General features: G+C 44.1%; 4 protein-coding genes across 4 annotated transcripts; 2 read left to right on the top strand and 2 right to left on the bottom strand.

The window, feature by feature from the left end:
• Nucleotides 1–73: 73 nt before the first annotated feature.
• On the bottom strand, nt 74–1,044 carry LOC6740014 (40S ribosomal protein S14a). Its single transcript, XM_016181048.2, has 3 exons — nt 953–1,044; nt 443–707; nt 74–374 (listed from the first exon to the last, which is right to left on the bottom strand). Exons 2-3 carry the CDS (start codon nt 677–679, stop codon nt 156–158), a joined length of 456 nt encoding a protein of 151 aa, XP_016038466.1. The 5' UTR covers nt 680–707; nt 953–1,044; the 3' UTR covers nt 74–155.
• A 149-nt stretch (nt 1,045–1,193) lies between these two features.
• On the bottom strand, nt 1,194–2,211 carry LOC27208950 (40S ribosomal protein S14a). The gene is made up of 3 exons (XM_039297290.2): nt 2,110–2,211; nt 1,615–1,876; nt 1,194–1,555 (listed from the first exon to the last, which is right to left on the bottom strand). Exons 2-3 carry the CDS (start codon nt 1,849–1,851, stop codon nt 1,337–1,339), a joined length of 456 nt encoding a protein of 151 aa, XP_039153224.1. The 5' UTR covers nt 1,852–1,876; nt 2,110–2,211; the 3' UTR covers nt 1,194–1,336.
• A 348-nt stretch (nt 2,212–2,559) lies between these two features.
• LOC6725401 (dehydrodolichyl diphosphate synthase complex subunit DHDDS) lies at nt 2,560–4,139 on the top strand. The gene is made up of 2 exons (XM_016172870.3): nt 2,560–3,360; nt 3,585–4,139. Exons 1-2 carry the CDS (start codon nt 2,704–2,706, stop codon nt 3,828–3,830), a joined length of 903 nt encoding a protein of 300 aa, XP_016038465.1. The 5' UTR covers nt 2,560–2,703; the 3' UTR covers nt 3,831–4,139.
• A 680-nt stretch (nt 4,140–4,819) lies between these two features.
• On the top strand, nt 4,820–13,672 carry LOC6725400 (ATP-dependent RNA helicase dbp2). The gene is made up of 4 exons (XM_016172871.3): nt 4,820–4,957; nt 5,514–7,038; nt 7,260–9,042; nt 9,107–13,672. The coding sequence occupies exons 2-3, from the start codon at nt 5,527–5,529 to the stop codon at nt 8,586–8,588; spliced, it is 2,841 nt and encodes a 946-aa protein (XP_016038464.1). The 5' UTR covers nt 4,820–4,957; nt 5,514–5,526; the 3' UTR covers nt 8,589–9,042; nt 9,107–13,672.
• Nucleotides 13,673–13,777: the final 105 nt, after the last annotated feature.

The raw sequence follows: 13,777 nt of genomic DNA, 5'->3' as shown, positions 1-13,777 counted from the left end.
CATCACCTATCGATAGCACCCCCTAACAACGCGTTGCCACTGGCCACAATGAAACACATGAGCCCAAAAAACATGCCCTTGCCACTGCATTTATGCACGTATTTAATGGTATAAAAATATAAAGCAACGTCAAAAGCGGGTAGCACGATCCATATCTACAGACGGCGACCCCGGCGACCGCCCTTCCTGCGGGTGGAGTCCGATGGGATGGGGGTCACATCCTCGATGCGGCCAATCTTCATGGACGAACGGGCCAAGGCACGCAAAGCGGACTGGGCGCCAGGTCCGGGGGTCTTGGTCTTGTTGCCGCCGGTAGCGCGCAGCTTGATGTGCAGGGCAGTGATGCCCAGCGTCTTGCACTTCTCAGCCACATCCTGGAGGGGATTCAATCAATTTGTAGAGGCTTCAACTCGGCATACAACTAGAACATGCGACTGCTCACCTGGGCGGCCAACATAGCGGCGTAGGGAGAAGCCTCATCACGATCGGCCTTCACCTTCATGCCTCCGGTGACACGGGCGATGGTCTCACGTCCGGACAGATCAGTGACATGGACGAAGGTGTCGTTGAAGCTGGCGTAGATGTGAGCCACTCCGAACACGACCTCGCCGTCGCGAACTTGGGGTCCCAGATGGACCTGCACCTCCTCCTTTTGAACTTTAGCCTTCCTTGGAGCCATTCTGCAGAGTCTAGTCGTCGATCAGCAACTAAAAGGAAAAAAAAACACCATGTTTATTTGCCGGCTCAAATCACTTCAAAAAACAACAAAAGAGGGGGAGGGGGGGGAACAAATTAATTCGCCAGCAGCACTTTCACGGTGCCCGCAAAATTGTTAATTTTATGTTAAATCACTGAATAGAGAAACGTATTTAGCATCAGCGTTTCGCTTTTGCCACTAAATTGGCCAAATGCAGTTATTTCGCAAAAAAGGGAGAAATAGCAGAAAACCAACCAATGCGTGCACCGGATGCGAGAAAAAGAAGTCAAAAACAACACAGCTGGTAATGCGATAGTTATCGACGCATAGTTACTTTGATGGCGCAATCGGGCTACCACCGCGTTGGGCACGCCAGGGTGGCAACTCTTCGGCTTGTAATGGGCGATTTTTGTAAACATTTCGCGAAATGCCTTTATATATCAAATATTGCAGCACTTGCAGACCCCAAACCAAACCCAATGCACACACAAAAATGTCTTGTAGTCATTTACATCGTATTTTCCTGGTTTATTACAGTGCACCTATGCACACAAACAGAAAATCTTTCGTATCGCATACACAAATGCAGTATTGTATTTCGACCGCAAACAGAGACTCCTGCTCTCCAGATTTCGCCATTTACAGACGACGACCACGGCGACCGCCCTTCCTGCGGGTGGAGTCCGATGGGATGGGGGTCGCATCCTCGATGCGGCCAATCTTCATGGACGAACGGGCCAAAGCGCGCAGAGCGGACTGGGCGCCGGGTCCGGGGGTCTTGGTCTTGTTGCCTCCGGTAGCGCGCAGCTTGATGTGCAGGGCAGTGATGCCCAGCGTCTTGCACTTCTCAGCCACATCCTGGATGGAATTGAAACCGTTAGACGGGCTCCAACTGGACCGGAGAGCGCACAACTTACCTGGGCGGCCAACATAGCGGCGTAGGGCGAAGCCTCATCACGATCGGCCTTCACCTTCATGCCTCCGGTGACACGGGCGATGGTCTCACGTCCGGACAGATCAGTGACATGGACGAAGGTGTCGTTGAAGCTGGCGTAGATGTGAGCCACTCCGAACACGATCTCGCCGTCGCGAACTTGGGGTCCCAGCTGGACCTGAACCTCCTCCTTCTGAACTTTAGCCTTCCTGGGTGCCATTCTGGGTTTGTTTGTCGATCAGCAACTGCGGGAATAGCAAGGGAATTTCCACATTTATACCACGTGTTTCACAAATAAAAACAATGCGTGCGCACAAACAAAACAAAAAATGTAAAAAAAATTAGCTGCCGGACAGCTTCTTTGCCATTTTCAGTCGGCGCTTTGAACACTCTTGAGGGAGGCACATTTTTAAAGTCTTAAAAGGGCTCAAAGTCGGGTTTTTTCGCAAAAATTAAGAGAGAAAAATTTGAGACGAACCACTTGTGTTAACCGGATATCAAAAAAGAAGGTTGACGTCGCTGTCAAAATGACAGGGTTGCTGAGTTTTGCGAGGTGTGGCGATAGCTTATCGATATAGATCGAGGCGGGGTTTCAAACCCTAGGCGGACTTAAAAGTGCATTGTTTGTTGTGCGGCTTTTGAGTGGTTTAGCACTTTTATGAAACATTTATTAGCTTCAGATACATTTATATTGTAAATAAAAGTCACGCCAGAGAAAAGACTTCACCAAAATCCGCATAACGGTAGTTCTGCGCCTATTTTCGTAGACGGTTGTTGTCTGGGCTATTCTACTATCGATGATGGTTCGTGTATCGGCTTATATGTGTTAAATTTATACCTGAAAACGGTCACACTTTCATTGTGTAGGATTGTGTCCATGTTAAATACCTAAATATAGCATACGGTCACACTGCTTTCTATATAAGGGTGCCAAAGTATCGATAGCGGAATTGTCGATTGGCAGCGGTCGACAGAGTGACACCTCTAATCACAAGACACCGCAAAAAATAAATAAATATTTATATATTTAATTGACTGACCACCAATCTTAGTACAGCTGAATTCGGAGACAATGTCGTGGGTCTCCGACTACAAGTACACATGGACGGAGCGGATAGCGATGCGAACGCTGCGTGCCTGTGGCCACATTCCGCACCACGTCGCCTTCGTGATGGACGGCAATCGGAGGTTCGCCCGCTCACAGCAGATTGATAAGATCGAGGGTCATTCGCGGGGATTCGAGAAGCTTGCGGACTGCCTGCGCTGGTGCCTGGACGTGGGCGTTCGCGAGGTGACCACCTTTGCCTTCAGCATCGAGAACTTCAAGCGTTCCAACGAGGAGGTCGAGGGTCTGTTTAATTTGGCCAGAGAGAAGTTTGCCCGCCTGCTGGAGGAGACTGCTCGACTGGACGAACATGGCATCCGCATTCGGGTGATCGGGAACATCGAGCTACTGCCACTCGACTTGCAGAAACTAGTGGCTTCGGCTATGCTTAGCACGGAGCGCAATGACAAGCTCTTCCTGAACGTCGCCTTTGCGTACACATCGCGGGATGAGATTACGCAGGCGGTGGAAACGATACTGCGGCATGGCAGCCAAGATTTGGCGGGCGAGGACATCAGTGAGCGACTACTGGAGGAATGCCTCTACACGCGACATTCGCCGCCACCGGATCTGGTGTTCCGCACCTCCGGCGAGACCAGGCTAAGCGACTTCATGATGTGGCAGGTGTGTGGAAGGTTCTCTTCCAGAAACAGTTGGTTAAGTCACCCCCTTTGGCAGATTTCCCTTTTATTTAGTTATATTAGTGGTTAAGTAGTTTCCTGTGCCCAATGTTCATTCGTTTAATACTCAATTTCGCGCTGCGATTGCATCATTTAAAATTGAGCATTTAACAGTTTTTGATAAAGTGGAAAAGATTTAATATTAAACGACCGTTTCTACCATTTCAGTTAAGCACATCCGTGTTGTACTTCAGCAACGTCCTGTGGCCGCAGATCACTTTCTGGCATTTCCTGGCCAGCATTCTGGCATACCAGCGTGACCGCTGGCAGCTGGACGACTTTCGGCGAGCGGAGAGGATGCAGAGCTACCAGCTGGCCAAGGCGACCGACTTCTACAGCGAACGCGTCCAGAAGTTCTTGACCACCATCGATGAGGACCGGCGGAAGCTGCTTGTGCGACTGGCCGCCAACTAACATCCTTAAGTCCTTTCGATTTCTACATGACGATGATGTTTGTGATATCAGTGAGGAATAAAATCGTGTAAATAGCGTATACCTATGTACGTACAGCTGCTACTGTTTTCCGGCCTGTGTATGAAGGTAATCCGCCTTTCAGTATATGTCCAGTTGGAGATTTCATCACCTTAATGCACTTGTTTAAGACATTTAATTTGTAGCCGAATTGTGGGCTTAGCTAGATTGTTTTCACTTTCGGTCGTAAAATAAGTTTTTAAAAGTTTGCTTTCCATTTGATAAGTAAATTAAAGAATTAAAAAAAAAAAACAGTTTCCTAATATGTGGAGGGGGGAAAAGGAATAATCCCAAATTTAAGTTAAGTGCAACATAGACACCCACTTAAAATATGTCACTGTAATTGGTATCAAAAAACTTTTTTTATGTACTCAATTTATTTTAATCTGGATATTCTTCTTTTATTTTTTAAATATCCATTTATTTTTGTAACTAGCTAAATGTTTTTTAATTTTAGGATTTGTTGGTCTTAAATTTTAGCGGCTAATAAGTGCAATAATGATATAATAATATTTATCGATATCTTCACCAAAATACATCGAACGTATTCCATCACCATCGACTTTTGTTCCAGCTTTACAGTTCACATGCAACTTACTGCTGAAGCGCGTTTTTTTTTGTTAAAAAAATCTAAAATACAAGAATTAGATTTAGCTAACTGGCTCCTAGTGTTTAACCAAGTACACCTTTAGTTAGCATTACGGTTACTTTCCCGTGGCGAAGGAATAATTGCAAAATAATTACCATTAGCTCTCGGCAGAAGTTGTGCGAAGCAAAAAGAGAAGTTCGCGAGAACGCGTGTGAGCGTGACGAAGAGAGCAGAGCGGGAGAGCGAAGAATATCGAATCGAACGGAACAGGGCCTCGAAAGAGAACGCAAAGGAAACGGATCGAAAAAATCGCAGAGACTTGACAACTGAAGAAAACCCCACATCCAAAACAAAAAAAAACCCGGTTGCCTGAGGGGCAAATGTCAATTTGCGGCGCATAAATACATTAATTTAAAGCTTCCCGCACAAGGCTCATCCAAATTTTCACACATAGGCACCAGTTGTCGCAACAGGAAAAAAGGTGAGTGCCTGTGTGTGTGTGTGGCGTGAAAACGCTGTGCACTTTTTAAAAGTGTTTTTTTTAACCAAATACGAGCGTGCTCGCTCTTCTTTCCCTTTGCGGCGCACTCTCCTTGTGTGTGTGTGTGGCGTGAAAACGCGGTGCACCTTTTAAAAGTGTTTTTCTATCTAAATGAGAATGCGCTCGCGCTTCTTTCCCTTTGCGGCTCACTATACGTCCCTCTCTCGCGGCTGCTTTTGCTCTCCCGCAATCACTCTACCTCTTTGCGTCTCGTGTGCATTTGGCGATGCTGTATTGATTTTTTTCGGTGGTGGCTATTGGGTGGGTGAAAGAACTGCCCCCGCTCTTCACCATTCGAAACTAAGTCCCACACTTCGTCCGACCCCCCAAGCAAACTCCTGCCCTAAAAGTCAAACGCGTTTCGTTTCTCTTTTTATTTTTACACTGGGAGAGAGAGATAGCGCTCTTAACAGTTACAAAAGTGCAAAGTCTTTGTGGTGGTGTGTGCGAGGTATCTCCATTCGATTTCGCTAAACTTTTGTTCATTTCTCGACAGGATTCAGCACACAATGTTCGCCGGAGCATATGCACCCAACGCCGGAAGCGTTCAGCAGCACACTGGCGGCGGTTACTATGGCAATGGTGCCGCAGCAGGCGCTGGCGGTAGCGGCAACGGGGCTCCACGCCACGAGCGTCAGTACTATCCGCGCGGCAACTTCGCCGGCGCCGCCGGTGGAGCTGGCATCAATGGAGCAGCCACTGCGGCTGGAAGCATGCACTTTGGTCAGCCCTATGGCGTGATGACCTATGGCATCCAGAATGGTCTGGGAATGGGCGCCGCCGGTTCTGGTGGCGGCAATCCGTATCGCCAGCAAAACGGCGTTGCCTTCGCCGGTAATGGACTTGGAGGAGGCGCCGGTGGCGGAGCCGGATCCGGATCTGGCGGCTATGGAGGACAGCGTGGCAAAAATCCAAACTACACACAGCGCTATCAGAAGCCGCACAACGGCGCCGGAGGTGCCGGTGGCTACCAAAGTAATAACTACAATGCAGCCGCCTTAGGCATGCTTTCCAAAGAGGAGCGCGCCGAGATCCAACGCGAAAAGGCCAAAAATCCCGGCCGTAATTTAGTGAAACCCAAGTGGGAGAACCTCGAGCCCTTCCTCAAGGATTTCTACAACATTCATCCGAATACACTGGCCAAATCAGAGCAGCAGGTGGCCGACATACGGCGCGAACTGGAAATCACCGTGTCCGGCAATGAACTACCACACCCTGTGGTCAGTTTCGAGGAGAGCTCGCTTCCCGCTCACGTCATTGAAGAGATGAAGCGCCAGGGATTCACCAAGCCCACTGCTATCCAATCGCAGGGTTGGCCCATTGCCTTAAGTGGCCGCGATTTGGTGGGCATTGCCCAGACCGGTTCCGGCAAGACGCTGGCATACATGCTGCCTGCCATCGTGCACATTGGCAATCAGCCGCCCATAATTCGCGGTGAAGGGCCCATTGCTCTGGTGCTGGCCCCCACCCGGGAGCTGGCTCAGCAGATCCAATCAGTCGTGCGGGACTATGGACATCTGTGCAAGCCCGAGATTCGTCACACTTGCATCTTTGGCGGCTCATCGAAGGTGCCGCAGGCACGCGATCTTGACCGGGGCGTCGAGGTGATCATCGCGACACCAGGACGTCTGATTGATTTCCTTGAGAATCGCAACACGAACTTGCAAAGATGCACTTATCTGGTGCTGGACGAAGCCGACCGCATGCTGGACATGGGTTTCGAGCCGCAGATCCGTAAGATCATTGAACAGATTCGTCCCGACCGTCAGGTCGTCATGTGGTCCGCAACCTGGCCAAAGGAGGTGCAGGCCCTAGCCGGAGACTTTTTAAACGATTATATCCAAATCAACATTGGTTCGATGAACCTATCGGCTAACCATAACATTCGCCAAATTGTCGAGATCTGTACAGAGATAGAGAAGCCGCAGCGCTTAGTGTGCTTGCTCAATGAGATTTCTCCCATCAAGAATTCGGGAAGCAATGGGAACAAAATTATTGTCTTTGTGGAGACCAAGATCAAGGTGAGTTTTGATTCGATAAATGGCTTAAAGAAGCCTTGTAAATTGTATTTGTTCTCTTTTCGTTTTACTTCGAAGTTATATCATTAGATATTGGCATATTCTTTGTTTATTATAATTGCATTTTTCCTTGCAAAAATCCAAAATGACCCGTCAAGAATATTGTTTATGTGATCTTAGAAACACCCCACTAATTTTCAACCGTTTCATTTGCCCCTATCCAGGTGGAGGACATCTTGCAGATCATCCGTGCCGAGGGCTACAACGCCACCTCAATTCACGGCGACAAGACACAGAATGAGCGTGATTCAGTGCTAAAGGATTTCCGCAACGGCAAGTCCAACATTCTGATTGCCACCGATGTGGCTTCGCGCGGCCTCGATGTCGAGGATCTGCAGTACGTAATTAACTATGATTACCCGAACTCCTCGGAGAATTACGTGCACCGCATCGGGCGCACTGGTCGCTGCCAACAGCTGGGAACTGCCTACACCTTTTTCACGCCTGACAATGCAAAGCAGGCCCGTGAACTGATCTCTGTGCTGGAGGAGGCTGGCCAGACTCCGTCGCAAGCTCTATTGGATCTTGCTCGTTCGATGCCCAGCTCGGGCGGCTATCGCGGCAACAAGCGCTGGAACAACAACAGTGGCGGGGATCGCAACACTGGCGGTCACAACGGCATCTATCAGCAGCGCAACAACAATCCGCTGAATTACCAGGCCGGTAACAACTATAACAACAATCGCAGCGGCGCCCCAACTGGCGGTAGCTACCAGCAGTATGCCGCTGGCGGCAATACCTATCTGCAGAATGGTGCTGGTGGCGGTGTTAATTGGAACCGCATGAACCAGATGGGACAGGATGGAGGAGCCGGACAGCAGCAGCGAAACGGCAGCACCTATCGCCCGAGGGCTCCGTTCAACAATGGCGGTCCACGCGCCATTATGGGCCATCAGGGTGGCGGCGTCGGAGCTGGTGGTGTGGGCGGCGCAGCCGGTGGCCCACAGCAGCTCATGGCACCACAGCAGGGCGGACAATATATGCCACAGCCATACCGTGGACGTGGCCAGTTTGTGCCGCAGGGAGCCGGTGCCGGTGGCATGCCGCCACGATTCCAGCAGTATCCCAAGCGGGAGTACCAGCAGCAAGGAGTGACCCACTACGGTCAGCAGGCTTTGCAGCATCAGCAGCAACAACAACAGCAGGCTGGCCAACAGACAAAGCCGCCCAAGGACGATGGCAACAAGTATGCTCCGTCGGCTACGGTGACCAGCTCGCTGGTCCAATACACGCCAGCCAATTCGCCAACGATTGCGGCTGTAGCTGCTGCCGCTGCAGCAGCCGCCGGACGAGCTGCAGCTGCAGCTGTGGCTCCGGCTCCCGGTGCCGCCTACATGTACGATGCGGCCGGTGTTCTCACCACCGCCGCTGCGCCGGGCACCAATCCATATGCCAACCAGTTCAGCATGCCGGCAACCTACTACGCCCAACATCACCAGTTCACCCAAGCCGTGGCAGGACCCGGACCAGCACCCGGCCAGGCCATCGAGTAGACGGGACACCAATAAGCTAACGCGCTCATGGGACGAAATGGAAGTGGATCGTGGAGAGCTACAACAACAAGAAGAAGAAGAAGAACAAGAGCAACAGCAGCAGCTTTAGGAACATCAACCAAATTGCAAGCAACAACAACTATAACAACACCGACGACATGGACAAATTAATCAACAGTTAACCACACACATGAAATCCAAATGCATATGATGATAAATGAACGAATGGTTATAATTTTGCCAACATAACAGAGCATAATAGCAGCTCTTTAACTTTTGACCAAAATCGTTGCCTTTTTGTTTCTATATTTATTCACACCTCACTACTAATATTAGTAGAACATTTGTGTTCTCTTTCCGCTTATTCGCAATTTTTTGTTTGCGATATTGACACCCAACCTTTAATTCGTTAATGTTCTCTGGACAAACTGCCGCTAACCATCAATAACCAGGGGTAAGTTTGTGCTAATTTATATGCAAAGTTACTAGCAGTTAATGGATCTTTTCGCCCCACACAGCCAACGCAAGGAACATCGCCCTCGAAACCCTTTCATGTTTTCCAAACACAAGGTAAAACGAATCAAAACTCAAGAGCATCCGAAAAGGGAACGATTATTGTAGTTTTTAAGCCTTTTCACACACAAATCACCCCGACAGTTGCATGTTCTTCGAATGTTTAAAAAGAATTAGATTATTATTTTAATTCTTTTTCATCATTCAAAATCAAGAGATTGGATCAGGACACATGTTATATTTATTCTTAGTATACTCGGCGTATTATGGTCATTTGGTATATGTTATACTAAGAAAAAAAGGATCCAAAGACAGGCACTGTTAATTAAGTGATTTTCGAAAATTCATGTGTATCAATTTTTACACAAAGCTAAGAACACAAGCACGCAACCAAAAAACACAAAAATATTGTATTCGAAAATTGTCAATAACAATGTAAGGGATTGAAAGAATAACCCTTTTCGCTAACTTGGTTGGTATGAAAAGAACGGTTTGCTTATAATAACACATATTTAAATACATTTTTAATTATTTTATAGACACACACATAAATATATATATATTTATATATATATATTTTCCGAGAAAAATTTGCAACAAAGGGAAAACGGAAAAAATTCTACACAAATTCCTTTTAAGAAAACGCAGCTAACGGTTGAGATATTTGTATAATGTACACACATGTTTTGGCCAAATCCAAAATAGGAGAAAAGGGAAATGGGCAGCGCTGCTTTGGTAGGAAGTATGTTAAACTAAAACAAGTTACAATCGATAATAATAAAACGATTAAAAAGCAATGGGAGAACACGTACACAGCCACATAGAACCCACACAAGCCCACGCATACACACACACACCGACACTCAACACACACACAACGAACACCACAATGACAAGCAAATTTACAGTTATCATTTAATTTCCCATTTTGATACATATATGTGTGTATTCTATATATGCTATATATATATTTACATCTATATGTAGATTCGAGCTTGATTTTCAATGGAGATTAAAACAAAAACTCATTTTGTTGAAGATTTATAGAATTCGATAATAATCCCCTAACACAAAAATTCGCATAAATTAACGAGGTTTTTTCAAAAGTTCTATGCAAATACTTGAAAAAAAATTCAATTACAATTTTCAATTATTCAAAGACCAAAGAACAGAAGCAGTTGAAAATAAGAAGAAAGAAAGCGAAGAAAAAAGAAAAGACGCCACATTCATCCATAAAAACAAGTAAAGCGAACACGAAACAAGAGGAAAAGAAGGAGGAACACAAGACAAGGTTAGAAGATCGAATAATGCCAAGCAATGCCACACGAAAATAATGATAATAATAATACAGCAAACATAATGCATACTTCTGACTATTCCAAAGGCTCTTATTTCATTTCCCCATATCTTGTTAATTGATTTGAAAATCATTTTGATTTGCATTATTAATTTCTCTCTCTCTTCCGAATACTTTTGGCCAGAGTTCAGGACGAGTAAATTAGTAGTAGTAACATTAATTGGCAGCTCCAGTCATATAGTTAGCAGTAATATATCCATACATCGTCTGTTCAAGCAGTTGTCCATGTTGTTGCAAGCAGTGCGTTATCCTCGCCACGGGAAAGCAGTACAAAAATCCGAAGAATTTTGGGAAAACGTAACGGACACAAGGGAATATTCTACAGTGGAATTGTGTGAGAACAAGAACACAAGGAAAATATATGAAAATCATGTAGATTATATTAGAAATATATTTGTTAGCCGATCGGGGGTGTGAAAGAAATATTTCTATTAATTTTTTTTTATAAGTTCTCTACGTATACGGTTTCTTTTTAGCAAATAAATAAAAATCGGGGAAAACAATAAGAAAAATTTATATATGTAGGGTATATCACACAAGGATCTCTTTTAAAAGCAAACGAACGGAAGACTCGAATTCTTCTATATAGACCTATATTTCATAGAGAAGCGCGCTTTTATTTCATTTCATATTGGTAGATTTCTCATACATTTTGAAAATCATTGGAGACGGGATTCGAAAAGTACAACTAAAAAATGTGTTTTTTTTTATCTACTCAAGGGGTATACGCAAAGTTACCAGTGAATTAACGTATTTATTTTTATAATTGCATACTTCGTAATTATGATTTCGATGCAACCGAATTGTGATGATGTGATAGACTTATATAAACAAACGAAAATACAAAAATACTAATTAATAACCAATTTAAATGAAGTAATCGCAGTGCCCCCAAAAAGGCCAGGCCAAAAACACTGAAACTGAAGCAGAGGCAGCTGAAACTGAAGCTGAGTCTGAATCGAAATCAGTATCTGAATCAGAAGAGGAATATGAATATATGTTATGTATTTGTATTATTGTCGTTGTCGTTGTCGCTCATAGACAATGTCTGATGGCTAAAATATAATGTATTATGGATGACTTGAGGCATACATTCTTTTTTTGAAGAAATAAAACTATAGAACGCGATATTTGTATTGTATTTATCTATAAGTTGTTGTGTACACACTGCGAAAAACAAACAAACCAAACAACAAACTTAAAAAAAAAAAGCAAAAAACAACATTGAAACACACAAAATCAAAAGTAAACAAAAAAGAAAAAACGAGAAAAAAAGAGCAAAAGAAGTTGAAACTGATAAAATTTAAGAGTAACTGAAACCGAAAGCCCCCAAAAACTGAAGGGGAAAGCGGAAAATTTGTTGTTCCCTTCGCACTTTTGAGGCAAGTCCTTCGTTTAAGTCCTTATCAATCGCTCTATCTCAGTCTTCATCCCCATCTCTCTCAGACCCCCCGCCCCGCCCCCATATACGATATATTTCTCGCTCGCAGTCTCTTCTTAAAACGATAGATTTAAAACGATAGAAATTCGCATATACATATATTTTTGAAAGTATAGAATTGCAACTTTTGAAAAAATGCAACCAAAAATAAGACGAAAGACTAAAGCCAAAAACAAAATGAATTCAATTGTTTGAAGCAAGAACAAGAGAATAACGGAGAAAGTGAAACGAAGTGCCGTTATTTCGATAGTTTGTATAGTTGTTTAATACTTATTTTCTGTTTCGTTTACTTAGAGAACTAAAAATCGTTTACACACACAAATACGCGTTTATGATGTAGTTTACGTTTTTGCGTTTGTTTTACTTTGTAATTTGTTTTGTCTTAAGCTTTTTCATTGGTTAACCAAAATATGTATGTATATACATGTATCAATGTCGATAAAGTCGATAAAGTGAATGCATTTACCGTTACAGTGCGATGCGCACAAGTGCCAAAAATGCAGCAAAAACACCCGCACACACCCACGCACTCGGACACACAAACAAACAAACAAACACACTCACACGACAAACAATTAAACAAAGACACATACATATGTACACGCCAACACCCACCCACACACACACAAGTTTCTTATAGATGATACAAAAACAAGCGAACACATTACATGTACATGTGTACAGTGGGCACATCCTGTGCTGCCCACTGTGCACGCAAGACCTGCAAAACAAGCATACTTTTAAGCGCCAAAGTTAGGAGCGGCTTTTGAGGGTTCTGAAAACAAAATATGGAAACCATTAAACACCAGAATTGTGGGGCAAATAACATTTAGCTGCTCCATGTAAGCTAAAGTTGCCACCGGCAAACGGAACTAACTTTAAAATAATAAAAATAATGCAAGTTGAAACCAAAACCCATTGTGATAACAGCTGCGTAAACGAAACACGTTAGAACCTTACTTGTACGTATTTCGATTGGAATTCGATGAAACGGGGATCCCCCACTAAGTCCTAAATAATAAAAATTCAATCAAAAGCAAGCAAGCCAACAATTTATCCAAACTAGTTTTTAAATGAATACAAAACTCATCCAGCCGCAGATACACACGTATTTTTTACTGATTTGAAAAGGAGGAGAACTTTTCTTGACTTTCATTTGTTGTGTTGACCAATGCTAATATTAGCGAAAAATTGAGAATAAAAATACACATACCAGGAAACACAAATGCAAATTCTTAGCCATTTCGAAGGAGCGCGCATTTAGAACATTGCATCGACTAATATTTACACTTGCATATATTGAAAGCAACCCATTTGAATAAATTCTAAATATTACTATAGATCACTAACACAAAGAAAAAGAAAATGCATACAATGTTGATTGAAATCAATAAAAACGAGAAGCCAAGCAAACGCGTTTGAATCAATGTTTGCAGCTTAAGCTAAGGTAGCACACACAATATTATATTAATTATAACGAAACGATATAGGTATGCAGTATAATGCATATATTTATAATGCACCGCCTCCCCTTTCTCCCCGCGCAAACACACAAGGAAATTGCGGTGGAGAGGGGGCGATAACTAAATTGTAATCGATTTACCTATCTTATACTAGGCTATACAAACCGAACCCATTAAACATAACCAAAACCCAAAAGGTTAAACACGAAAACGTAAGAAAAACGCATAAATATGAAAAATGTAACGGAAATCTTTACAAGAAGCGAAATAGGTGTCTTCTATATAATAAATAAACGCCAACAGAAAATCACTTTTAAATTGATTTTAATTTTTTGGGAGGTTCGTGGCTCTACGATCTAATGGAATTTGGACTTAAGATAAAAACAAAGTGGTACGTATTACATAAAAAAAATAA

The sequence above is a fragment of the Drosophila simulans genome, chromosome X (assembly GCF_016746395.2).
Source record: "Drosophila simulans strain w501 chromosome X, Prin_Dsim_3.1, whole genome shotgun sequence".
NCBI lineage: Eukaryota > Metazoa > Arthropoda > Insecta > Diptera > Drosophilidae > Drosophila > Drosophila simulans.
This window is presented reverse-complemented; position numbering and strand designations above follow the sequence as displayed.

Bases quoted from the DNA above. Each gene is read 5' to 3' on its own strand.
- LOC6740014 (XM_016181048.2), bottom strand. From the start codon at position 679: ATGGCTCCAAGGAAGGCTAAAGTTCAAAAGGAGGAGGTGCAGGTCCAT. The intron at 375-442 runs GTGAGCAGTCGC...AATCCCCTCCAG, and splicing joins CCGCTATGTTGGCCGCCCAG to GATGTGGCTGAGAAGTGCAA.
- LOC6725400 (XM_016172871.3), top strand. From the start codon at position 5,527: ATGTTCGCCGGAGCATATGCACCCAACGCCGGAAGCGTTCAGCAGCAC. The intron at 7,039-7,259 runs GTGAGTTTTGAT...GCCCCTATCCAG, and splicing joins TTGTGGAGACCAAGATCAAG to GTGGAGGACATCTTGCAGAT.
- LOC27208950 (XM_039297290.2), bottom strand. From the start codon at position 1,851: ATGGCACCCAGGAAGGCTAAAGTTCAGAAGGAGGAGGTTCAGGTCCAG. The intron at 1,556-1,614 runs GTAAGTTGTGCG...AATTCCATCCAG, and splicing joins CCGCTATGTTGGCCGCCCAG to GATGTGGCTGAGAAGTGCAA.
- LOC6725401 (XM_016172870.3), top strand. From the start codon at position 2,704: ATGTCGTGGGTCTCCGACTACAAGTACACATGGACGGAGCGGATAGCG. The intron at 3,361-3,584 runs GTGTGTGGAAGG...CTACCATTTCAG, and splicing joins GCGACTTCATGATGTGGCAG to TTAAGCACATCCGTGTTGTA.